General features: G+C 49.7%; 2 protein-coding genes across 3 annotated transcripts; both read right to left on the reverse strand.

The window, feature by feature from the left end:
* Positions 1–716: 716 nt before the first annotated feature.
* On the reverse strand, positions 717–11,526 carry Mmp14 (matrix metallopeptidase 14). The gene is made up of 10 exons (XM_038309975.1): positions 11,149–11,526; positions 7,228–7,376; positions 6,689–6,811; positions 6,041–6,348; positions 4,889–5,050; positions 4,082–4,242; positions 3,743–3,881; positions 3,479–3,629; positions 2,893–3,008; positions 717–2,575 (listed from the first exon to the last, which is right to left on the reverse strand). The coding sequence occupies exons 1-10, from the start codon at positions 11,254–11,256 to the stop codon at positions 2,244–2,246; spliced, it is 1,749 nt and encodes a 582-aa protein (XP_038165903.1). The 5' UTR covers positions 11,257–11,526; the 3' UTR covers positions 717–2,243.
* Positions 11,527–13,641: 2,115 nt separating this feature from the next.
* Positions 13,642–16,613, reverse strand: Mrpl52 (mitochondrial ribosomal protein L52). Of its 2 annotated transcripts, none has more exons than XM_038310238.2 (5): positions 16,538–16,613; positions 16,406–16,463; positions 16,267–16,334; positions 14,604–14,668; positions 13,642–13,808 (listed from the first exon to the last, which is right to left on the reverse strand). In XM_038310238.2, exons 1-5 carry the CDS (start codon positions 16,563–16,565, stop codon positions 13,662–13,664), a joined length of 366 nt encoding a protein of 121 aa, XP_038166166.1. In that variant the 5' UTR covers positions 16,566–16,613; the 3' UTR covers positions 13,642–13,661. The 2 variants fall into 2 exon arrangements, with proteins under 2 accessions (XP_038166166.1, XP_038166165.1); XM_038310237.2 differs by having other exon boundaries at positions 16,406–16,466; positions 16,538–16,597.
* Between the last annotated feature and the right edge of the window lie 7,607 nt (positions 16,614–24,220).

Below are 24,220 nucleotides of genomic sequence, written 5' to 3' on the forward strand. Positions count from 1 at the left end.
GGTCTTACTGTGTAGCTCCAGCTGGCCTAGAACTTACTTATGTAGACTGGGCTGGCCCAGCAGTATGCCTGCCTCTGTCTCCAGAAGGGCTGAGAGTACAGGTGTGCATCACTATGCCCGGATTTGTCCTCGGGCCTGTCCCTGAGCTCCAGTGTAATGTGATCATGGGAATACCCTTGCTGCGGGGACACATGGATGAGGAAACCCGCGTGTCTGTGGCCAGATCACACGGCAGAATAATGCAATTTAGGAAGATTTTCCAAATAGTCTCAGCTTGACCACTTCCTCCTATTTCTGGCAGCTTTGACATGCAATGGTAGACTTTTAAGGATTTGGGGGAGGGATGCTGGGTTCTGCCGATCACTCCTCTAACCTCTAGTGGGGTATGCCTTGCTCCCAACTCCAGCTCTTCAATCTCACCGGTCCACTAAGAATAAATACTTATGACACATACTAAGCCCCTAAATCGTGAGAAATGCTCTTCTCAACGCCTGCTCTTCCTGGCCCTGCTTGGCCACATCCAATTCACCCCTACATCAAGCTATAGTCACACAAGGAATGTGAAACACAGTTTATTCTTCGTGGAAAGGTTGAACAAGGTCAAAAATGTCCTTAGAGGGCACTGACCCAGCCCCGCCCTGCAGGTTTCTGAGGTCAGTTGCCTCTGCCCCCCTCCCCCACCCCTCCCCATGCCCCTTGTTAACAAAAAGGAACGATTTGAATGGCATTCATATATAATAATTATAATAAAAATATACATTAAACAAAACAAAAAACCCAAACAAGACAGAAATTTAGCTGGGCTTCCAGCACCGTTCACCCCGTTTTCCCTAGTCCCAAACCCCACCCAGATACTCCTTTCCTCTCACCCCCTCCACAGGGTGTCACTCTCCCTCCTGAGTCCCCAGTACCATGACCACCTTCAGTGGCTGAAGGAGACTTTCAAATGGGTTGGCTGGGTGGGGAAGAGGAAGGGCAGGACACAGGTAAAATGGGCTGAGGAGTGCCTGCATCAGGAGAGGGAGGGGCCCACCCTACCCAGGAGCACCCAGACACCTGCCTCACTAGTACAGTGAGACAGACTGAGCAAGGCTAGGCCACTATCAGCCTGGTCTGGTCTCTACGGAGTCCCCAGTCCCTGTACTATAGGCTCTTCACTCCTATAGCCACCCTTATCCTTCCTGTCCACAGTCAGTAAGCAAGGAGACAAAAAGAGGCCAGTGCGGCTTATTAAGGCCCTCTCTGAGACCCAATACAATGTGCACGCTCCTGGGTACCACAGTGTCATGCGTGTGCTCTGCAGTCTGCCCAGACTCCCGGCATACACTGCTACCACCACACCTCATTTCCTGTCCCCTCGGACTGCTGTCTTTGGGTCCCAGCCCCAGCAACTTGCATGTGAACCGGTCTTTTTCTACTCTGAGCCCTAAGGCTCCTTTTCTCCCATGTTCCAGATCCCACTGTCTCCTCTTGACCGCTCTGTACCCAGGCCCGTTCCCCCAGCTTTCAGCTCTTCTGACCTTGAACTGGACAGCCAAGGCTATTGAGGAGGGGCCAGTTTTGCCAAAAGTTTCCTCAAACCCATTTAGTCCTAGATGGCTCAGGCTCCTTGGACGTTCTCCAGGGTGGGTTGGATAGAGGCAGATCTTTGTGGAGAGAAACTTGGTTGTTCAAGCCACCAAGACCCTCATTGAGTGATTTTTTTTTTTTTTTAAATCAAAGTCTTTAGGGTAGCTGAGCAATCTTTCCACTTCCAACATACACTCTTAGGTTCCTTTTAGTCGGTGGTGGGAGGGCTGCCAACTGGGTACACTTGGCACTGAGAGGGCTCAGATGCCCAGAGCCTCCTGAGGTCAGAGTTCAGAGATTTAAGGTATGCAGTTAGGGGAAGGAAAAGAAGCAGGTGATCTCATTTGGCCTTTGCCCATGAGGTCAGAGGGTCTTGCCTTCAAGTGCAGAGCCCTGAAAACATTCAAATAGGGTTGGACACACACCAAGCTGTGAGGTTCCCCTGAGGGCCAGAGGTGGGAAGGGACCACCTTCCTGCTCAGCCCTCAGGGGACCCACCTATGGCTGAAGCAATGCTGGGTGAGGGTAGGAGAGGCCAATTAGGGACCGAGAAAGGAGGCCGGAGGGAGAGAGGGCTCAGGATGGGTGTGAGCAGCCCACCTGTCACCACCTGCTGCCACTGGCCTTCAGGGGCAAAGTTCATGTGGTAGAAGTGGGTGGGCCAGCGGTGGGGGTCAGACCTTGTCCAGCAGTGAACGCTGGCAGTAAAGCAGTCGCTTGGGGGTCCCATGGCGTCTGAAGAAGAAGACTGCAAGGCCCACTGCCAGCACCAGGAGCAGCAGCAGCACAGGTAGGACCACTGCGGCTGCGCTCACTGCTCCGCTGCCGTCCTCGTCGACCTCGATGATGATCACCTCTGTCTCTTTCTCAGTCCCCTCATCCGGGCGGTCCCCTGAAGGGCAGCCCATCCAGTCCCGCAGAGCTGACTTGGGGTACCCTGGCTCTACTTTCAGCTTCTGGTTGTTGAATTTCCAGTATTTGTTCCCTTTGTAGAAGTAGGTGAAGACTGAAGGGCACCAAGAGGATGGTGTAGGACGACAAGAACCAGGATGGGCAGAGTCCATAAAGGCCCCAAAGAGAGAGAAGAAGAAAGCACGGTTAGTGTGATGGGCAGCTAAGCTTCCCTCTCAATCTTCCTCAACGTTTGCTTCCTCAAGTGGAGAATGGAGTTGATTACAGCACCAGGTTGGAAAAGTGGCCAGACCGAGGGTGGTATTACATATGCAAGCACCATCAATGTTTTCCACTAGACACTCTGTCTTTCTGCTCTTCCTCGGCTCCCTGTGCCCTTCCTTCTCTACACAGTTTCCCTTGCCCACTCACCTTCATCGCTACCCATGAATGACCCTCTAGGAGACTCAGGGATTCCTTCCCAGACTTTGATGTTTTTAGGGTACTCGCTGTCCACTGCTCTGAACTCCTCATTGAAACGGTAGTACCTGGGGGAGGGGAGAGAAACCGAAGCGGCTGGATACTGGGCATGCCCTCAGAGGTCAGCAGACCCATGACAGAGTGCACCGGGGAACAAAGGGTAACTATGGACACGGTTGGGGACAGGGGTTTTGAGTAATGAGGGCCTGCAGCTGAAAGAGGGGAAGGAGGAGGTGGAAGGGAGGGTCCAGGCTGTAAGGAGCCACCAGCAGCCCTTAATAACAGTGCCTGGTGGCTGGGGTGGAGACACAGTGCTGGGGGCAGGAGGCATCAAATGACCAGGTCTGAAATGGTGACCCGGTCACATCCCACGCACGCAGCACTAAGAAAAACTGCCTATTGCTAGGCAACATAAAGACTTGGCCAGTTCCAGGGCAATATACCTTGGGGGGTAAAGTGGGCCTTTCTTCAGAATTTGGGGATTAGGATATTTGGGGTGGCAGTGGAGAGGCTTGGAGTGAAGGGCTGGAGAGCTTACTTATTTCCCCTGAAGAAGTAGGTCTTTCCATTGGGCATCCAGAAGAGAGCTGCATCAATCTTGTCGGTAGGCAGTCCTCGGCCTAGCTCCTTAATGTGCTTGGGGTACCCAGGTTCCAGGGAAGCCTCATCAAACACCCAATGCTTATCCCCTGGGATAAGAGAGGAAAGAGGAATCTGGACTCAACTTGACTCTGAGGTCTCTGGGAATCAGCTCACCCACGGAGACCCTCCAACTTCCCCAGTCCAGGAAATGCCTGGTTACCTTTGAAGAAGACAAATTTGCCATCCTTTCTCTCATAGGCAGTATTGATGGATGCAGGCAGGCCCCTCCAGAACTGGCCAATAGGCATTGGGTATCCATCCATCACTTGGTTATTCCTCACTCGCCAGAACCATCGCTCCTAGAAACCAGTAAAGGTGGGATTGCATTATGCCTTGTTCTTCTGCAGCCTCCTAAGCGCCCCCACTGCCTTCAGCCCTGTGCTTCTAACTTTCATTCCTCCTATTGCTATTGTCACCCAGCTTCCTTGCTGAGAGTCCTTCTGCCCCCTTTCTTCTCTTCCTCCTTCTTTTTCCTTTTCCCTTCTTCTGGTCCTCTCACCTTGAAGACAAACATCTCTCCTCGGAGCATGGCCACGGTATCAAAGTTACCATCACAGATGTTAGGTCCATAGGTGGGGTTTCTGGGCTTATCTGGGACAGAGGGCCGAGAGGTAGTTCTGGGTTGAGGGGGCATCTTGGTGGGTGACCCTGACTTACTCCCTGAGAAAGAGAACAATAGGGCACTTCAGATTTTGAGGCAGAGAATAGAAGGATAGACAGATAAACAGACAGCACCCTTAGAAAGCACGAAGAGAGTGGGGGTGATCCAGAGGTGGCTCAGTGGTTAGAGCAATACTGCTCTTGTAGAGGATGTGAGTTTGAGTCGCAGCATTGACATCAGGGGGCTCACAACCTCTAGAACCCTGCTTCTAGGAAATTGGATGCCTCTGGCCACTGTGGACACATACACACCTCTAATAGTGTGAACAGGTTTTTGGAGAAGGTTAGGGTGGTATGTTCAAAAGGTATGCTTGAAAGTGGGAGCTGCGGAGCTGGGGACGCGGCTGACTGATTGGGAGCACTTGCAGTTCCTACCAAGGACCCAAGTTTCGTTGCCACCACTCACCCGGCAGTTTCTGCTGGCCTCTATGGGCACCAGGCATATACGTGGTACATGTATACATATATATTTGCAATATACTTATAAAAAAAAAAAACTTAATAGAGTCGGAGCTAAGAGAGGTGGGGAAAGGTGGTGCGTATGTACGTACAGACTTCACGGCACGCCGCAGGGAAAATGCAAACCAGAGACTGGAAAGGGACGAGAGCAGAGGCAGAGGAGCAGGTAAGCGGATGGATAACTTGCCATAAAGTTGCTGGATGCCGCGGCGGTCATCGTCAGGCAGCACAAAATTCTCTGTGTCCATCCACTGGTAAAAGGGTGCCATGATGGCAGAGGGGTCGTTGGAGTGCTCCAGGCCGAGAGCATGGCCCAGCTCGTGCACAGCTACCAGGAAGACATCATTGCCTGGAGGGATGGAGATGGTGAGAGTTTGGATCCCTTCTTAGGCTTCCTGCTTCCCCTCCAGAGACCTCAGGTTTACAGATAAGCCTGCCGGTCAAGTTTTCCACCTAAAGTGACCAAATCTTGAGGGTCAGTTTCCTGTTTGGTTCAGTCAGTACCCTCTTCTGGGTGGGGTGGGGTGGGGCGGGGCGCCCTGGGGCAGGATTCCAATTCCAAGGAAACCTATATTGTGGAGATTAGTTGCCTCTAAAAGCTAGGTAGGCATCATGTTTGCCTGGAGAAGTCTGTGATTGGCAAGGTAGTGATAGCACACCAAATATACAGACATAAATAGCTTTAAATGTAATTCCTGCTTTCACAGTAGGCCTGTGTGGCTAGTACTTAGCTGTTGCTGGTTTTTTGTTTTTGTTTTTGAGGCAGGGTTTCTCTGTGAAACAGCCCTTGTTGTCCTGGAACTAGCTTTGTAGACCAGGCTGGCCTTGAACTCACAGAGATCCGCCTGCCTCTGCCTCCTGAGTGCTGGGATTAAAAACGCATGCTACCATGCCTGGCTTTATTATTTGTTTGTTTTTTTATTTTTTGTTTTTTGAGAGAGGGTTTCTCTGTGTAGCTTTGGCTGTCCTGAAACTCACTCTGTAGACTAGCTTGGCCTTGAACTCAGAGATCCACCTGCCTCTGCTTCCCAAGTGCTGGGTGGGATCAAACACCTGTGCCACCATCGCCCGGCTTTGTTGCTTATTTTGAGAAAAGTCTTGCTATATATAGCATAGGCAGGCTTCAAACTCACAATCCTCCTGCCCCAGCACTTAGACTTATATTTTAATTTTATTGATTTATGAGACAGGGTCTCACTACTGTAGCCCTGGCTGGCTGGAACTTACTATGCAGACCAGGTTGGCTACTACTGCTAGCTTAGCTTCTGGAAGGAGACCCCTCTATAAACAAGGGACAGCACACGCTACCCAGGGTGGAACTCAGGGTTCCCTTACTCACCATTTAGGTCCTCATTTTGGACAGTCCAGGGCTCAGCAGAATCAAAGTGGGTGTCCCCTCCGATACTGGGGCCTGGGAAATAGGCATGTGCCAGGAAGCCCCCTTCACCATCAAAGGGTGTACTGTCACCGTGGAAACCCTCAGCAAACAAGATCATGATGTCAGCCTGCTTCTCATGACCCTCTCGGATGTAGGCATAGGGTACTTCACGGAAGCGCAGTGGCGTGGCACTCTCCCATACGCGGAAGGCCTTCCTAATGGCCTCGAATGTGGCATACTCGCCCACCTTGGGGGTGTAGTTCTGGATGCTGACACCCAGATATGAGGGTAGAGAAGGGAAGCATTAGGATAAATGAGGCAAAGTTCCCTGTGCTCTCCCAGCCCTGACCGAACTGCCCGGCCACCTTGCCAGACCTGCTATCCCTGCTATTGCATATTTGATGTCTCAGCCCCCAAGAACCAGAGTCTTGGGGGTGTTGGCACAAGTGTATCCCCCAGATAGCTGCACTTCTCTGCAAGGTTAGAACTATTTTCCTTCCCAGTCCCTAAGAACGGGGGAGACTAGTACAGGCCACCCCTGCCTCTACCTTATACAATTAAGAGGGAAGGGTAGTGGATGTGAGAACAATCTCTAGTAGTCGGACTCACCAGAAAGTGATCTCATTGTGCTGCCATTTGAGGCCCTGGATGGCGTAGCGCTTCCTTCGAACATTGGCCTTGATCTCAGTACCAAACTTATCTGGAACACCACAGCGAGGGCGCCTCATGGCCCTGGGGAGGAAACACTGGGGTCAGTATAGTACATATAATAAAAAAGCTCTGGGTGGTGGTGGCACACGCCTTTAATCCCAGCACTCAGGAGGCAGAGGCAGGAGGATCTCTGCGAGTTTGAAACCAGTTTGGTCTACAGAGTGAGTTCCGGGACAGGCTCCAAAGCTACAGAGAAACCCTGTCTCAAAAAAACCAAACCAAACAAGCAAACAAATAAACAAGTGAGGTCTTCAAGGGGAGAGAGTGGAGCGTCACAGTTGACCCAGGGTCCTGGCCTCTGGCCCCAGGTCAGTGTTGGGTGAGGCCTTGTATATGCCAGTGTAGAGAAAGGCCAGGTAATGATACCAACGGGAGAGGGTTGGGACACTGGCACAGGGGCAGGTATTCAGTGTGCTCAGTGGACATTAGGAACTTACTTCAAGGTGTCCAAATCAGCCTTGCCTGTCACTTGCAAACCATAGAACCTTTGCATGGCGGCAATGGCAGCTGAGAGTGACTGAGGGGAGCGTTGTGTGTGGGTACGCAGGTCCCCTGGAGGTAGGTAGCCATACTGCTGCAGCCAGGCCTGTAGGGAGAGGGATGTGGCTTAGAGAATTTTCCACGTGGTCCAGGGGGCCCACCTGCCTCTCCACAGTGCCTGGAAGATATCCTTGGCTTAATGAGAAATATGATGGGCTCCCATTCTGGTTCTGCCAGGAACTTTCAGGCTAATGGCTGACTTATATTGATCTATAGCCTAGATCCCAGTGTGCCTGTCCCCAAGGGTGATGGGGAGCAGACAGCTATAAGGTTGGAGAGCCATTGGTCCTGACTGGTTATAGTACTCTAGTAAATGAGAGCATTAATGGACTGAGAGAGTCTTAGGATGCTTTTGGTTGGTGCTTACATGTATGTGGAGGTCAAAGGTCAACCTCTGGTGTATTCCTCGGGAGCTGTCCACCTTTTTTTTTTTTTTTTTTTTTTTTTTAGGCAGGGTCTCTCACTGGAATCTGTGGTTCACCTATTAGGCCAGGCTAGATGGCCAGCAAGCCTCAGGGAATTGCCTGCCTCTGCCTCCCTCACACTGAGATTACAAGTATGCGCATCTTGTCTGGTGTTTGCCGTGGGTGCTAGGGTTTAAATTCAGGCCCTTAAGCTTGCCGCAAGCATTTTACTAAGCCATGCCTGTGCTCTAGAATGTCTTCTTAGAGCTGGTATTTTCTCTATCACTTTTCTCCTCCGTCAGTTCTGGCAAAGATGGCATGTCCCATTTGAAAGTGAGTTATGTCCATGATAGGTAGAATGGTGGAGTCGAACAGGGTGAGGGGGTTCCTGCAACAGAGGTGCCACACTTCTAGGGCCCTCAACAGCAGAAATCTTTTGACGGAGTCCAGGAAAGGAGCCAGGGTTGAGGCTGGATGCTGACGGGGAAGCTGGGCTCTTAGGAGGTGGTAGCTAATCAGCCAGGACCCCAAATAAATACTCTATGACCTAGCAATCTAGGCTTGGAAAGTCAAGCAAGCCATGTTGTGTATGAACTTTGAAGATGCTTGGATTCTTTTGTAGGGAGCCATGATCCAGATAGAGCTGGGCCTATTCCAGTTTTACCTTATTTAAGGAGTTCAGAGGGGGGCTTCACGTTGCCTAGAATGGGCATTTGGAGGGGGAAGGGCAAAGCGGCTTTGGGTCCTGCATCTCCTACCCGGGGTCATTAGGATGGATTTATCTCCACATGATGCTTCCCCATTAGGGCTAGGCATGGGTGGTGGAGCAATGCTCTTGTGTGGGGTCTGGGGGTGATTCAGGAGCAGCTGACTTAGGACCTGAGCCCAACAGGGGCAGGAATTGCAACACAGTTCCAGGAAGTGATTCCCCTCAAGTTAGGGCCCAAGTTGTAAACAACCCAGCCTTTCCCCCAGCCAATCAGCCTGGCCAAACTTCCCTAGCAGCACTGGTTAATCAAAACCCTTCCCAGGGGCTCAGGAGTTTTTAACCGCTTGTATGTCAGAGGGCCCTAGCAAGGTGGGTAAGTCCAGAGCTGTTCCCTCATATCTGAAGGCTTGCCCTGACCTGTGCTGGCTGATGCCACAGCCAGCGCCCTCCTGAGGCCTGCTGTGGCCTGTGCCAAGTATGCAGGAAACTCCCTTTGCACCTAGTCTCACCTGTAGACTCTGACCCCTGCTAGGGTAACACCTGCTACAGGGAGGATGGGAGTGGCCTGCTCCCTCCCCCCATAGCTGGAAGTCAGGAGGAGTGGAGGGTTTTTAGCCAAATAGAAGGAATGTTCCTACAGGAGGATGGAGAAACTGGTGGGAGAAACAGCACAGCCAGGAGCTCTGAATAAACCCCTTTCCTCCTGGCCTTTCAAGAGACAGGCAGGTCTAAATAAGCAAACTCATAATCCCTGCCCCATACCCTGTGAAGAAAAGTGGATGCTTTGTCAGGAAAAGGACTCCCAGGAAGAGTATCACAAAGCCAGGAAAGAAAGCATCCCCATCATTTTCTTCCTTTCCCGGACTGGGCAAGTTTCTTTCTCCATCTCACAGAGCCAGGCTCTGAGCAAAGCAAGAACCACAGACTATGAGCCTGGAACCACAGGAGAGGACTCTGGTGTCTGCGGCTGAGTGGGGGAAGGGTGAAGCCCCAGACACACTGTTGTGGAGTAGTGTGGAGCTATGGAGGCCTGGTGAAAGGGACCGACCTCGCTGCCCAAGGCCAGGGCTGCCTCTCCCCTTCCTTCAGCTTGGCCTGGAGAAGGAACAACTATCTTGGGTGGCAGAACCTAGTTGGCTGGCATTGTCTTGATTAGTAAGTGCAGGGTATTCCCTATGAGAAAGTCAAGGAACACCTCCCACTGTAGGAGGCCAAGAGGGTGGGGGCTCTCCAGCTCCACATCAAACCTTGGATCCTGGCCTCTTCTGGGGCTGCCCCGCCCTCCCTCAGCTTCCCACCCGACTGTGTTCCAGAAGCAAATGGTGGTTCTGGCTCTGGGACGACCATGACCCACTTAAAGTGGAGCCAGGGCTGCCGCCCCTCCCCTAGGGGACCTAGTGGAAGCTGGGGAGGAGAGAAAGAAGTTGGCAGTGGGCAGTCTTCCAGGGGTTCCTTTTGTTAGGCACTCTCTTTGGGGCTAAGATAGGAGCTTCAGGCCTGGGAAAGTCACCTCCTCTTTGACAAATGGGTTTGGTCTCCAGTCTCAGAGAGGATTTTACTCTTTCTAGACTCTATGCACAAGTGTGGCCCCATTTCTAGGGCCACACTTGTCCCTTCAGCCCCAGGTCTCTTTAGGGGCACAGGCAACATGTGCCCCCAGTGCACCCCCCCCCACATCACCTCGGAGGGTGTGATCCAGCCTGGGCCTGGGACTAGAGCAAAGGGAATCAAATCAGACCATATCCTGCCTTTTGGGCCCTTCCCTGCCCTTCCCTACCACACCCAGGTTCTCACCAGGATGAGTGGGTTGGATGGCCCAAAATAAGAAGCTGATTAAATCCATCTCCCACCTTCACCCCAAAATAAGAGAGGGAGGGAAAACTTCCTCAGACTACTCCCACGCTGCTTCCTTTAGGACCGGGGTGGGCTACGGTCATGGGAGGGTTGGGGATGGGGGTGGGGGCGCCCAAGCAAGTCAGGACGCTTGAGGGCGACCCAGGCCCGCCCTCAACTCGCTCGCCGAGCAACTCCACCCCCCCAACTCTCTCCGCAATTAACTCAGAAAAACAGCAACAAAAAGCGTCCCCCCCCCCACCCCGCAAGGCGCCGGTTAGGGTGAGGACGCGGGGAGGTGGTGGCCAGGCTGAGCCCCGCGGCTCACAAGAAGAGCTTTGTGTGCGCGGAAGTTCTGCCCGCCGCGATCCTCGACGCCAGGGCCCGAGGCCCGCACCGAGGGCGGTCCAGGGAAGGCGGGTAGCGATCGGCCGCCCCCGACGCCCCACTTGGTACAGATGCGCCGGTGCAGGGCCGAGGGCACCTGAGCGCTGCCAAACTGAGGGAACAACTTGCGTATGACACCGGCACGGACGGCGCGGGGTTGGAGCGGAGTCCAGTGTTTGTGAAGCTCCTGCCTGGCCAGAGTGCGCGCAGAACCCGGGAGAGCGAGGCCCAGGCCCCGCTGCAAAGTTCTTCCAGGGAAGGGAGGAATAGGAAAGAGGCGGCGGAGGGGTTTGGCTGGAGGCAGGCAAAAAGTTGGATCGACTTGCAAGTTTGCAGATAAGGGGGGGGGGGAAAGAAAGGCCAGAGCAGCAGAGTGTACCACCCCAGCGGGGGGGAGTTCTCAGCGGGGGCTGTCCCCTTGGAGACCCCGGGACTCGCCTACCCGGCGGGCGCAACCCCGGGAAGGGCGGGAGGAGCTCACTTACTTCGGGGCTAAAGTTGCTGCCTTGGGCCCAGCCGAGGGAGGCGAGCGCGGTGCCGAGCGTGAGCAGGGGGAGCAGGAGGCTGCGGGAGGGTCGAGGGGAGGGAGACATGGTCTGTGGCGTCGGGGCGCCGGGCGGTGCGGGCTCCGCGGCGGGGCCCACGCCCTGGGGTCGCGCCGCCGCTCTCTTTGGGCGCCTTTGTCTTCTGAAGGCACGGAATTTGGATTCCTAGAGGGCAGCCGGCTTGGAGGTGAGGGGATTGCTCCTGAAAGTGCCTGTTTGCTCTTCTCTTTTCCGTTTTTTGATCTTTCTTCTGCTTAGTCGGCGAACTGAGTTGGAAGCCTTCTCTACTCTCTCCTTTGGTCCCTCCCTTCTCCCACAGCCTCTCCTCCGCCCCCGCCCCAATGCCCTCCTTTCCTGGTGGGGACGTGGTTGTTTCAGCCTGAATCCAATTACAGCCAAGAGCAGGAGAGAAGGGGGTGGGGGGGGAGTTGTCTTTCTGTGGTGCAGGCTGCCATCTGCAGGGGTTGAGGCCACAGCTGACAACTAACTAGGAGACTGGGTGTCCCAGGGGACGGATGCGGAAGACTTTCTCTTCCTAAGCATTTTTTGGGTGGCCCGATTCCCGTAGTATTCAGCACGTCTCACTTCAAGAGTGTTAAGTGTTGGGAGGTCTGATGGCTAGGGAAGGTGGTGACATGACGTTTTCAATGCCTCGTGAGGAAGGGGCATTTACTAACAAGGGGTGTGTGTGCTGAGACCTGTGGACAGCCTCCTTCTGCCCCAAACTTACACGGTAACAGAAGCCATTACCAAACAACAATCACAATTACTTTAAATTTTGGGGCCCACTCTTTTATTAATGGCTTTTGCTGTTCCATTAATTGTGAACTGCAGGGGTAGGAAAAGGTTCAAGGTCGGGGAAAGCCAAATGGAAGTCTGATTAAAATTGTTGGAAGAGGAAGAAATGGGAGTTAGGATTATGGAGTTTTGTTCAGTCTTTACACTGGAGATCGTTCCTTAGAGTACAGCTTCCGTGCTGGTGAGCTGGGAGAACAAAAGGAGAGGTATGCAGGGGAGGGGAGGACAGGCTGAAGCTGGCAGTAAGAAAGGCAGATAGATAAGAGGTTGAGAATTAGATCTGGAAAAACACCAAGCAGTGGGACAGAGGCAGGAAAAGAGTGGGAGACAGAAAACTCGACCATCAGCGAAATGTAAGATCCAAGAATTGCGTTTGGTCAGCGAGAGGAAGGAGGTAGTGGGGAGAGGAAGGGAGGGAAGGCAGTAGAGGGAAGCAGCAGAGGGTAGAAATCAGGCCAGGTGGGAAGCTCCTGAAATCCACAACTACCGACCGGGTTTATGGTGGGAAGATGCAAGCCCAGCATCCAGTACTGGCAGGGAACAAAAGCCCTGGCCTTCAGAATCCTGGGGAGGGATCATGATCAGTGAAATCAAGGGCTGCCAGGTCACTGGCAGTTTCCAGGAGGTTCACCGTGGGTATTAGTGCCACAGGGGTATTGTTAGGGGTGAGGAAGTACAGAACCCTCTGCAACCAACCTCTGGAATTCAGTCAGAACAGAACTCCTTCAGCAGAAGACTAAATATACAAGTTCAATTCTTCCTAGGTCAGCTTTCCAGAGTGAGTGCCTCCTGGAGCGTGTATCTGGACACTAGTTGATGGTTAAGAAAGAGACTTCTGCCAGGTATGGTGGTATTGTGGTTTAAACCCAGAGGCAGGCAGATCTTTGGGAGTGCAAGACAGCTTGGTGTACATGGCCAGTTTAGGCAGACCCTATCTCAAAAAGAAAAAAATGACCTCAGATGGGAAGCACTTCTTTTTAAAAAATCTACAGCAAATTTCCTCTTTATTTTTATTCTATGTGCATTGGTGTTTTGCCAGGGCTGTCAGGAAATTACAGACAGTTGTGAGCTGCCACGTGGGTGCTGGCAACTGAACCTGGGTCCTCTGGAAGAGCAGTCAGTGCTCTTAACTGATGAGCCATCTCTCCAGCCCCTGGGAAGCCCTTTTCATCAAAACATTTATTGAATGCCAGCAGCACACAAATGAGCTGTTTATGGGCTAAGCTGTGACTCGAGGAGGACATGGGTAAAACCAGGAAAACTGGTACTGCCCCCTTTTCTTCCTTCACAGAGCAGCCACTGCTCTTTAGATGGGTTGGCCCCATGGCAAGCACAGCAGAGATTAAAGTCCCAGAGCAACAAGGCTAAGTGGTAGGGTGATGGTGTCCTTAATTTCCACAGGGCTCTGGATTTGTTCTCTACACCAGGGGCAAAGTAATAGCCCCAGAGCAAGATCTGGCTGAACTGGAATGGAGCGTGGACTAAGGGCACCAGGCCAAGCCTCCCAGGCAGTGATTTTAAAGTTCCTCTTGGTGCCTGACGTCTTTTACTGTCAATACAAATGGCGGGAAAAATGACTTCATTCTCATGGGATAAAGCATTTGGTGACAGAAAAGAAAGGCAGAGAGTCTGGGAAAGTGTGAATGGAGCTGTTTTTATTGATGTGGAAGTGGACTTCTCAGTGAAATCCCCTTGGGTTTAAGACCATGCTCCTGTTTCCTTTCTTCCTCCAACTTCTGCTGCCTAAGCTTCCATGCCTGTAATCCAGCATCCATTTCCTGTGTCAGCAGTACAACTCGTCTCTGAAAGGACAGGAAAAGAATAAATAACACCTGGGGCTCAAGTGGACCGGACAGTTGAGCAGATATCCTTTCCCTCCAGAAGTCAAAGGACTTCAGCTGGATGTTGATGCTGTTGACTGGCATCAGACCAGCATTTGCCTGACAGAAGGGAGCTAACAATGTGAAGGGAAGGTCTGTTATTGGTTTCTGCCACAAGCCCCCTACTCCAGTCACCCCTTCTAACAGTGCCATTAAAACATTTGGCGTGGGCAGGTAGGGTGGTCCATCCTTTGATCCTAGCACTAGGGAGGCAAAGGCAGGCCCATCTCTTGTAAGTCTGAGGCCAGCCTGGTCTATATATCGTGCCTAAATGAATAAATAAATAAGTTAGTTATCGGCGGTCAGGACTAGAGACGCGGCTGCTGGTGGTACACTTGTCTAGCGCCCAGGAAGCCCTGGGTTTGCTCCCAAGTTCCGCCAAACAGCAGCTCAGGCACAGCACAACCTAGAACAAATTATATTATAATAACTGAGATGGCTCAGTGGTTAAGAGTACTTTCTGCTTTTACATCGGACCCAGATTCAACTCCCAGCACCCACATGGCAGCTCCCAACCATCTGTAATTTCCGTTTCAGGGGATCTGACACCCTCCTCTGACCTCTACAGACACCAGGCACACATGTGGTGTACATTCATAGAGGCAAAACACATACATATAAAAGTCAATCTTAAAGAAAACAAGGAGAAATGATCATCTAAATTTTCCTCCTCCAATTATAAAGAACGCAGGCCTTGCTCGAGTTCCAGCTACTTACTGCAAGCTTCTCCCTTTGAGCTTTTCTTCGAAGTTGGCCTTTCATTGGGGGAGCAGGACGGCCATCTACAGACAGAGGAGAGAAAAAGGGAAGTGGTAAATGTGGCCGGACCATCTTCTCCAAATACTATGATGTGACAGGAACTATAGAAGAGTCAGTCTCTAGCTCCCCTCTTCCAGTTTACATCTGCCAGGGCTGGGGTGGGGACTAGCATGTAAGGCCCCCAGGTTCAAGTCCCAGCACTGCCCATCAAAAATAATACTGAAGAGGAAACCAGTCCACAACCACTCTAGCTTAGTTTTGTAAAATTCATCTAGCATCTTCAATGGTGAGGTACAACACAGTCATGAAAATGAGTTCTAAGGGGGCTGGAGAGATGGCTCAGAGGTTTAGAGCACTGCCTGTTCTTCCAAAGGTCCTGAGTTCAATTCCCAGCAACCACATGGTGGCTCACAACCATCTATAATAAGATCTGCTGCATACATAATAAATAAATAAATCTTTAAAAAAAAAAAAGAAAATGAGTTCTAAGACACGTTCCTATTATTTCATTTAGTCATGTGATTAGCATGGAATTAGGGTCATCTGCAATGCTGAATTCACTCTTTTTTTTGTTTGTTTTATTTTTTGAATTTTTGAGACATGGTTTCTCTGAAGCTTTGGAGCCTGTTCTGGAACTTACTCTGTAGACCAGGCTGGTCTCGAACTCACAAAAACCCAGTTGCCTCTGCCTCCAGAGTGCTGGGATTAAAGGCAAGCGCCACCACCACCTGGCTCACTTTTGATGTAAGGTCTCACTGGACAACCAAGGCTGTTCCCTAGCTCTCAATCCTTCTGCTTCTACCTTCTGATTACAGGCATGTGTCATTACTCTTTCCTCATTTTATGTTTTAAAAAAAAAGTTTTATTTTTATGTGAATGAGTGTTCTGCTTGCACCGTGTGGGTGCCTGGTGCAGGTGGAAGTGAGAGGGATTGACATCAGATTTCCTGGAACTGGAGTTACAAGGAGTTGTAAGCCACCATGTGGGGGTTAGGAATAGAACCCAGTTCCTCTTGAAGAACAGTCAGTGCCTCTGAGGCATCTTTTCCAGCCCATAACCTTTTTTTTTTTTTTTTGAAAAAAGAGAAAAGACTTCTGGATTGAGTCTGCCATCTTCAGTCTGGTAGGGATCTTTGGCGTTCCTTTCAGCAGCTTTCCAAATAATTCCTTGTGTATGTGGAGTCAAATTCTAAAAATGCATTCACCACACGTGCCCCCTTCTGAAAAGATAAAAGCCACACACCCTTCCAGCCCCAGGACTGCCTAAATTAGAATTATATCTATAAGTCATGATCCCCTACTCACCTTCCTTAGCCAACTTACTATTTATTTATCCATTTGTTTATACACGGGGCCTTACACTGTAGTTCAGGATAATCTGGAACTCACTCAGAGCCACATACTTGCATTGACCTCACAGTGATCCCTCTGCCTCAGCTCCCAAAAGCTAAGATTTCAGGTGTGAGCTGCCACACCCAGCTCTGTAGTCAGACAAAATTAGAGTTCCTTTCTTCAAACACTTGCCTAAGTAAAAGGTTCAATATTTTCCCAGACACGCCCCCAATCCCTACCGGGGGTGGTCTCCTGGAGGAAAAGGAAAAAAACCTGACATCAAGGCTCACCGGCGAAAGACCAGTCAGGAAGCTCCGTGAGGGGCCCATAGCCGGAAGGATTGGCAGCCAGTCCCTGTCTGGGTGGGGAAACAGGGGGTTAGGGCTCGGCCGGCTTCCAGGTCCCGCCGCGCCCCCGCCCGGCACTCACTGAAGTCGCCAGTGGCCGCCGGCCCGAGCCGCTGCGCTGCAGTGCAACCTCCGGACACCTACTGCAAGAGCCGGGAGTTAGAGGGCAGCCCACCCCCCGGGATCCCGGGTCCCCAACCCCACAGTCACTCACTGGACAGCCAAGACCCCAGCGCAGCCATGCCGCGGCGAAGGGACCGGAAGTGGGCGTGGCCCCGACGGCCACGCACGACGCTGCGGGGCAAACCGGAAGCCGACATCTTGAATGTGGTTTTCAATCGCGGGTCCCGCCATCTTGGCTCCGCGTACGGAAGTCAGGGCCAGCTGCGGGCTGGGCGTCTTGGGCAGGAGGACCTATCCCGCGCGTGCATCCAGGCTTTGGAATTTGGGGATAATTCAGAAGAGTAGCCTCCAGCGAACCTCTTTGTGCAGCACTCTGCATGGTTTTTAACACTGGTTTTCGGATCAAGACATGATCAAGTATAGAACGAGCCAGAAAACTTTGTTTCTCGTCCAACCAAACCGAAGAAGTAGTGAGTGGGTTTAGGAAATTGTTAAGAGTAGCTAAACCAGTTCATCAGTTAGAGCGTTGGGTCTAGAGAAGACAAATGGTCACAGACATGACTAATACTACAGCCGAGTGCTGGAAAGAAGAAGTGCATGTTATTTGTGAGAACATTTATGGAAATAGGATGCAGAGGACACTGTTAGGAACTTGTACTGGAGATAATTTCTTTCTTTTTTTTTTTTTTTTTTTGAGAGTTAACCTATGTAGCTCTGTCTGTCTTGGAACTTAGTATGTAGACCTGGCGTTGAACACTGCCTCCAGAATGCTGGGATATAAGACGGCAGCTCTGGTTCCCTCCTCCCTGCCCTCACACCTCGCCAGACTGGTTTCTCTGTGTAGCTCCGACTATCCTGGAACTGGCTGCCTCTCCCTGCTGAGTGCAGGGGGATTGAGGGCATGTGCCACCACCATCTGTCTCTGATTCCTGTTTTTTCCTGTTATTTATTTACTTTTTTTATTTTAGAGACGGTTTCTCTGTGTAGTTTTGAAGTCTGTCCTGGAACTCGCTCTGTAGTCCAGGCCAGCTTTGAACTCACAGAGATCTGCCTGCTTTTGCCTCCTGAGTGCTGGGATTAAAGGCTTGTGCCACCATTGCCCGGCTTCTTAAAAAGCGTCCAAAATATATTCTTATGAGTTAAGTATACATTGAGTGCTCCCAACCTGAAAACTGAGCTCTGAAGTGCTCCAAAATCAAACTTGTTGAATCCATCTAGCTTGCTACAATGGAAAATTCCACACCTGGTGTCAAGAAGAAACGTTATCAAAAACCAGGTGTACTAAGGGCTAGTAATGGTGCTGGTGGTGGAGTCTAAGCGTGCTTAGACTTTGGGTTCATCTCCCACATACACAAAACTAACATGGCCGTAACTGGGCAATGGTGGCTAACGCCTTTAGTTCAAGTCCAGCCTGGTGTCTACAAAGTAAGTTCAAGGACAGCCAGGGCTGTTACACAGAGAAACCCCTTCTTGAAAAGCCAAAAGCTTGGCAGCTTAAAAGAAGGGCCTTGGGCCTGGGGAGATGGCTCAATGGTTAAGGGCACTGGCTGCTTATCTAGAGGACTTGGGTTCGATTCTCAGCACCCACATGGTAGCTCACAGCTGTCTGTAACCCCAAGATCTGACACCCTCCCACAGACTATATGCAGGGAAAAGGCCAATGCACATAAACAACAACAACAACAACAAAACCCCAAAACCAAAAAACAAACAAAAACCCAAGGGCATTATGGCCTTTTTTCCCTGCTAGTAGGCCTCCTGCTGATGGATTGGCTCCATCAATTCAAGGCTAGATAAGGACACATTACAAAACAATTGTGGGTCAGTCATCCATTCTGTCTTCAAACTGACTAACTCTAAATTAGGGGAGGAAAATTCTTCAGAGAATTAAAAAACAAAACAAAACCCAGACCTGGAGAAGACACTGGATTTTTGTCTTTCTGAGTCCCCCCATTCTCCTTTGCATAGGGCCTTTTCCCTCTGTGTCTGACTCATGTGTTTCTTTACCCCAATAAAAGCCCATCTTCAACTGCTGATTCTGTCTTCTCCTGTTTACTACAATTGAGATTTCTCTGCTGCTACCTGTTGCATTTGAGATTTCTGAGTTTTCAGAGTTTTAATTCCTTAACTGGCAGTGGAAATAAAACTGATTAAGATCCCTTGATGCCTAGCCAGGAATAAAGGTGGCACACGCCTTTATTCCCAGCATTTGGGAGACAGAGGTAGGAGGATGAGTTCAAAGCCAGCCTGGTTTACAGAGCAAGTTCCAGGACAGCCAGGAATACACTGAGAAACCCTGTCTTTAAAAGCCAAAAACTGGGAGCTGGTGAGATGGTCCAGGGGTTAAGAGTACTGGCTGCTCTTCCACAGGTCCTGAGTTCAATTCCCAGCAACTACATGGTAGCTCACAACCATCTGTAATGGGATCTGATGCCTCTCTTCTGTCATGCAGGTATACATGGCAGAACACTTAACACATTAAAAAAAAAGACTCCTAGATGTTAACAATACCAAGCATTGGGCTGGAGAGATGGCTCAGTGGTTAAGAGCACTGCCTGCTCTTCCAAAGGTCCTGAGTTCAATTCCCAGCAACCACATGGTGGCTCACAAGCATCATGTAATGAGATCTGGTGCCCTCTTCTGGCCTGCAGGGATACATGCAGACAGAATACTGAGAATACTGTATACTTAAAATACATAAATCTGTAAAAACAAAACAAAACAAAACAAAAAACCACCACCAACAAAAAAATACCAAGCATTTCAAATAAAGGATACTTAATCTTTAAAGCTAGCTCTGCCTTACCTGCCCACCACCGCTTTTGAGATGGGGGTCTTGCTGTGTAGCTCTGATGACACAGTACCTGCTAGGTAGCCCTGGCTGCCCTCAGTGTTTTCAATATCACCCCTCAGAATACTGGGATTACAGGTTTTGAATTACCATACCTGGTTTTATTTATTTTCTTTTGATATTTATTTCAGTCTTTGAAGGAGTCATTTTCCCTTCCTTTCACCTCTCTTTCTTTCTCTTTCCTTCCCTGCCTCCTTCCTAGCCTCTCTCACTTCCATTTTGAGTCTTGCTATGTAACCCAGGCTGATTTAGAACTCTTGAGCTCAAGGTGATCGTGTAAGTCAAAGTCCTTTATGGTAAAACTACAGATGTACTCATTAGTGGGTTACAGTTACAAACATGTGCAGACAAGGACAAGAACATGAGACAGTGGTTTAACGGCCTATCTTCAAGCTTCCGTTTCCTTCTGTAAGACTGGGAGGTTTTTATACTGGAGGTGTTTCTGAGTTGTACTTTGAAAGAAGGGAAAAGTGGATCCTGGTTTAAGAAGTAAAAGCTGATAACAAGAATGTTGAAAGATGGGACTGAACTAAAAAGTGGGGATGGGAACAAAAAAAACGTTAGCTAGATGCCCCAGATTGCCACCCTGCCCCAAGGAAAACAAAATAAAGCAATGGGGAGTTGGGTATGGTGACAGAGCATGCACGGGGTGGGGGGAATAAGAGAAGGGGTTCAAGGCCAGCCTGTGGTAACTGAAAAATCAAAACACTGGAGCAAAATAAGGCACAGACACAGACTACTACTCTACTATTGCTTTTTTTTTCCTTCTTTTTTGGAGTGGGATGGAGTCTGTGAAGCCTAGGCTGGTTTGGAGCCCATGGTGTAGTCCATGTTGACTTCAGCATTGCAGTGACATTCTAGCTCGAAGTCCTCCCGAGTGCTGAGATTCCATGTGAGAGTCACCATACCTGACCCCAGCCTTTATTTTACTTTGAAATTTGAGACAGAGTCTCACTCAGTTTGCTCAAACTGGCCTTGAGCTCTGTATCTCAAGGTGGCCTGCCTCAGTCTCCCAAATATGACAAGGATTAGAGGCCTGGCTTCCGTGTACATCCATATAAGTTTATCTTTCTTTTTCTTTTGTAGTCATGTTTTGAACATGCTAGGTATGAACTCTACCCGTTAGCTCCATACACCTATTTTTCTTTATTTTCTTTTTAAAAATAATTTATTTAAATTTACTTTATGTGTATTGGTGTGAAGGTGTCAGATCCCCTGGAACTGGAGTTACAGACAGTTGTGGGCTGCCATGAGGGTGCTAGGAACTGAACCCGGGTCCCTGGAAGACCAGCCAGTGTTCTTAACCACTGAGCCATGTCTCCAGCCCCTCTTTTCTTTCTTTTTAAAAGATTTATTTTATGTATATGGATATTTTGCCTATATGTATGTATATGTACCATATATATATGTCTAGTGCCCATGGGAACCACAAGAAGGCGTAGTATCCCTTGGAATTGTAGTTACAGAACATGACAGCCATCCTGTGTGTATGTGTGGTGGTTTGAACGGAAATGCCCCCCATAGGTTCACAGGGAGTGGCACTATTAGGACGTATGGCTTTGATGGAGTAGGTGTGGTCTTGTTGGAGAAGGGGCAGAAGTTCAAGCCAGGCCTCGTGGCTCACTGTCACTTCCTATCGCCTGTGAATCCAGATGTAGAACTCAGCTACCTCTCCAGCACCACATCTGCCTGCATGCTGCCATGCTTCCTTCCATGACAATAATGGACTGAACCCTGGAACTGCAGGCCAGTCCCAGTTAAATGTTTTCCTTTATAAGAGTTGCTGTGGTCGTGGTGTCTCTTCATAGCAACAGAATACTAAGACAGGGTGCTAGGAACTGAACAAACTTCTTCTACAGAAGAGCAGCCAGCACTCTTGACCACTGAGTTGTTTCTCCAGCCCCTTCCATACCCTTACTTTTCAAAACCACTTCTACTGCTCTTGCAAAGAAACTGAGTTTGAGTCTCAGCAGCTATATCAGGCACCTCAGAATTATCTGCTCCAGGGGTTCTGACCCATGTAGCCTGCACTCAAGTGCACACACACACACCCCACCCCCACACACACACACATACACATAATTAAAAATAATAAAAATAAATCTTTCAGACCACTTCTACATAAGTACTTTCATACGTTTTTCCCACAAAGGAGATTAGACAGTGCTGGAGCAACCATCACACAACTTTTCTTGATGTTTTCAAGGAGATTGATGGAAATGTGACTGTTGGGATTGTGGCCCACTGGTAATGTGTGCACTTGCCATATGTGAGGTCCTGGTTTGAGCTCTAGCAACACACATACACACACACACACACACACACACACACACACACACACATACACACATACACACAGAAAAAGACCATGGATGATTTACTTTTTTTGCAGGTAGTGTCAGAATAGAGACTGAACAACACTTCTTCCTCTTTTTCTTCTTCTTCTTCTTCTTCTTCTTCTTCTTCTTCTTCTTCTTCTTCTTCTTCTTCTTCTTCTTCTTCTTCTCCTCCTCCTCCTCCTCCTCCTCCTCCTTCAGATTGGATCATTCTCTTTTTTTAAAAAATTAACTTTATGTGAATTGGTATGAAGGTATCAGATCCCCTAGAACTGGAGTTACAGACAGCCGTAAACTGCCATGTGGGTGCTGGGAATTGAACCCAGATCCTCTGGAAGAACAGTCAGTGCTTTTAACTCATGAGCCATCTCTCCAGCCCCATGATACTGTTCTTAAGTTTGTCTTACTAAGCCTTTGGCAAAAGCCAATATTCTGCAGCAATAAAAAAGATGATATCTTCACACAGTCACCCTGGGGAATAATAATATAGACAATAATACATGGAAAAATGGGGATATGTGCCAGGTGTGATAACACTCACGTTGAATCCCAAAATGTGGAAGGTAGAGGCCAGCAGATCTCTGTGAATCTGAGGCCAGCCTGGTCTGTATAGTGAGTTCCAGGACAGTCAAGACTACACAGTGAGATCCTGTCAAACAAAACAAAACAGCAAAAGCCATGTATGGTCATTCAGTAGAGAAAGACCTAGAGGATTAGGGGGACAGGGTAGGAAGTTTGTTCAGAGCTCCAAAATATGGAAGAGAAACTCTAGGAAGGGAAGGCAAGTCCAGCTTTGTAACATGAGGGGGCCAGCTTGTTGGGGTTTCTGTCTCGCCCAGCACCCCACAGCAGGCAAGCCCCAAAGAAAATCACACAGAGATCTCCATAAGTTATAAAACTGATTGGCCCATTAGCTCAGTCTTCTTATTAGCTCTTGTAGCTTATATTAACCCATTGTTCTTTATGTATGTTAGCCACATGGCTCAGTACCTTTCAGCCAGGCAGGTTACATCTTGCTTCTCAGTGGTCTGGGCTGGAATGGGAGGAATGGACTTCCTTCTTCCCAGAATATTTCCATTCTCATCGCCCCACCTCTACTTCCTGTCTGGTGGACCCACCTATACTTCCTGCCTGGCTAATCAGCGTTTATTTAAAACATGATTGACAAAATACAGACAATCTTCCCGCACCACAGCTTTTGACATGATTAATAGAGGTGCAATCCATTGATTATAAATAGACTGCAGCTGGAAGCACCAGACTTTCATCTCAGCATTTGAGAGACAAAGGCAGGCAGCTCTGTGAGTTTGAGGCCAGCCTGGTCTACAAAGTGAGTCGCAAGACAGCCAGGGCTACACAAAGAAACCCTGTCTTGAAAAAAATCAATCAATAAATAAACTGTTAACATTGCCACCATTTTTTTTTTGAGACAGGGTTTCTCTGTGTATCCTTGGCTGTCCTGGAACTCACTCTGTAGACCAGGCTGGCCTCAAACTCACAGAGATCCACCTGCTTCTGCCTCCTGAGTGCTGGAAATAAAGGTGTGTGCCCTCACACCTGCTGCCACCATTCTTTTTTAAAAAGTTTATTTTTATGACTGTGTGTGTGCCTGAGAGCACGGATGTGCACCTGAGAGCACGGATGTGTACCGTGCATGTGCAGGAGCCCTTCGAGGTCGGAAGAGAGCATCACGTCCTCTGGAACTGGAGTTACAGGCGGTAATGAGCTGCCATGTGGGTGCTGGGGATGGAACCTGGGTCCGTCTGCAAGGCAGGGAGTGCTCTTAACTGCTGAGCCATCTCTCTAGTCTACCAGCTTTGGAACATTATGGAACAATCGAGTCTGGCATTGGCTCAGTCCTGTCTAGTGACTTACTCAGCCATCTCAACCACAGGAAAGTGGCTGTCTGTCTTGTCACACTGATTGTCCTCTGTACTTCATCTGAGAACAGTGGAATCCAGCACTATAGAAAATTGAGTGTGAGATTCCTGTGTTTCTCCCAGACTCCTTTGCTGTTCAAGTCAAGGACGCCAGGTTCCAAGTTTAGCTTTTGCATTTTGTTATGCACTCGCCCGCCCCCCCCCCCCACCGTGCACCCTGTGTTATCCAAACATCTCTCTGTTCTGTCTAGGCACTGGTACTTTTGCTCAAGTCCGGCTGCTCTGTGAAATTAGATGCCCCTTTTGCTACCTTTTTTTGTTCGTTTTTTGGTTTTGTTTTTCGAGACAGGGTTTCTCTGTAGCTTTGGAGCCTGTCCTGGAACTAGCTCTTGTAGACCAGGCTGGTTTCGAACTCACAGAGATCCACCTGCCTCTGCCTCCCAAGTGCTGGGATTAAAAGCATGCACCACCACCGCCTGGCTACTTATTTTTTTTATTCATAATCAGAATTTAACTTTGCCGTCCAGTTAGACTTGGAGGAGAATATGAAAACCAAAGGCCTGCAGTGCAAGCACAGTGATCACAGGGTACTGCGAGCTGGCCTGCTGGTTTAGAAGCACACAAATGTCAGAGCCGTTTCCAGTGGGCGATGGAGAGCCTCTTGCTGAACTTGCTGTTCCTGGTCTGAAAGCACTCCATGTCTTCTG

The sequence above is a fragment of the Arvicola amphibius genome, chromosome 13, assembly GCF_903992535.2.
Source record: "Arvicola amphibius chromosome 13, mArvAmp1.2, whole genome shotgun sequence".
In the NCBI taxonomy this organism is placed as follows: Eukaryota; Metazoa; Chordata; class Mammalia; order Rodentia; family Cricetidae; genus Arvicola; species Arvicola amphibius.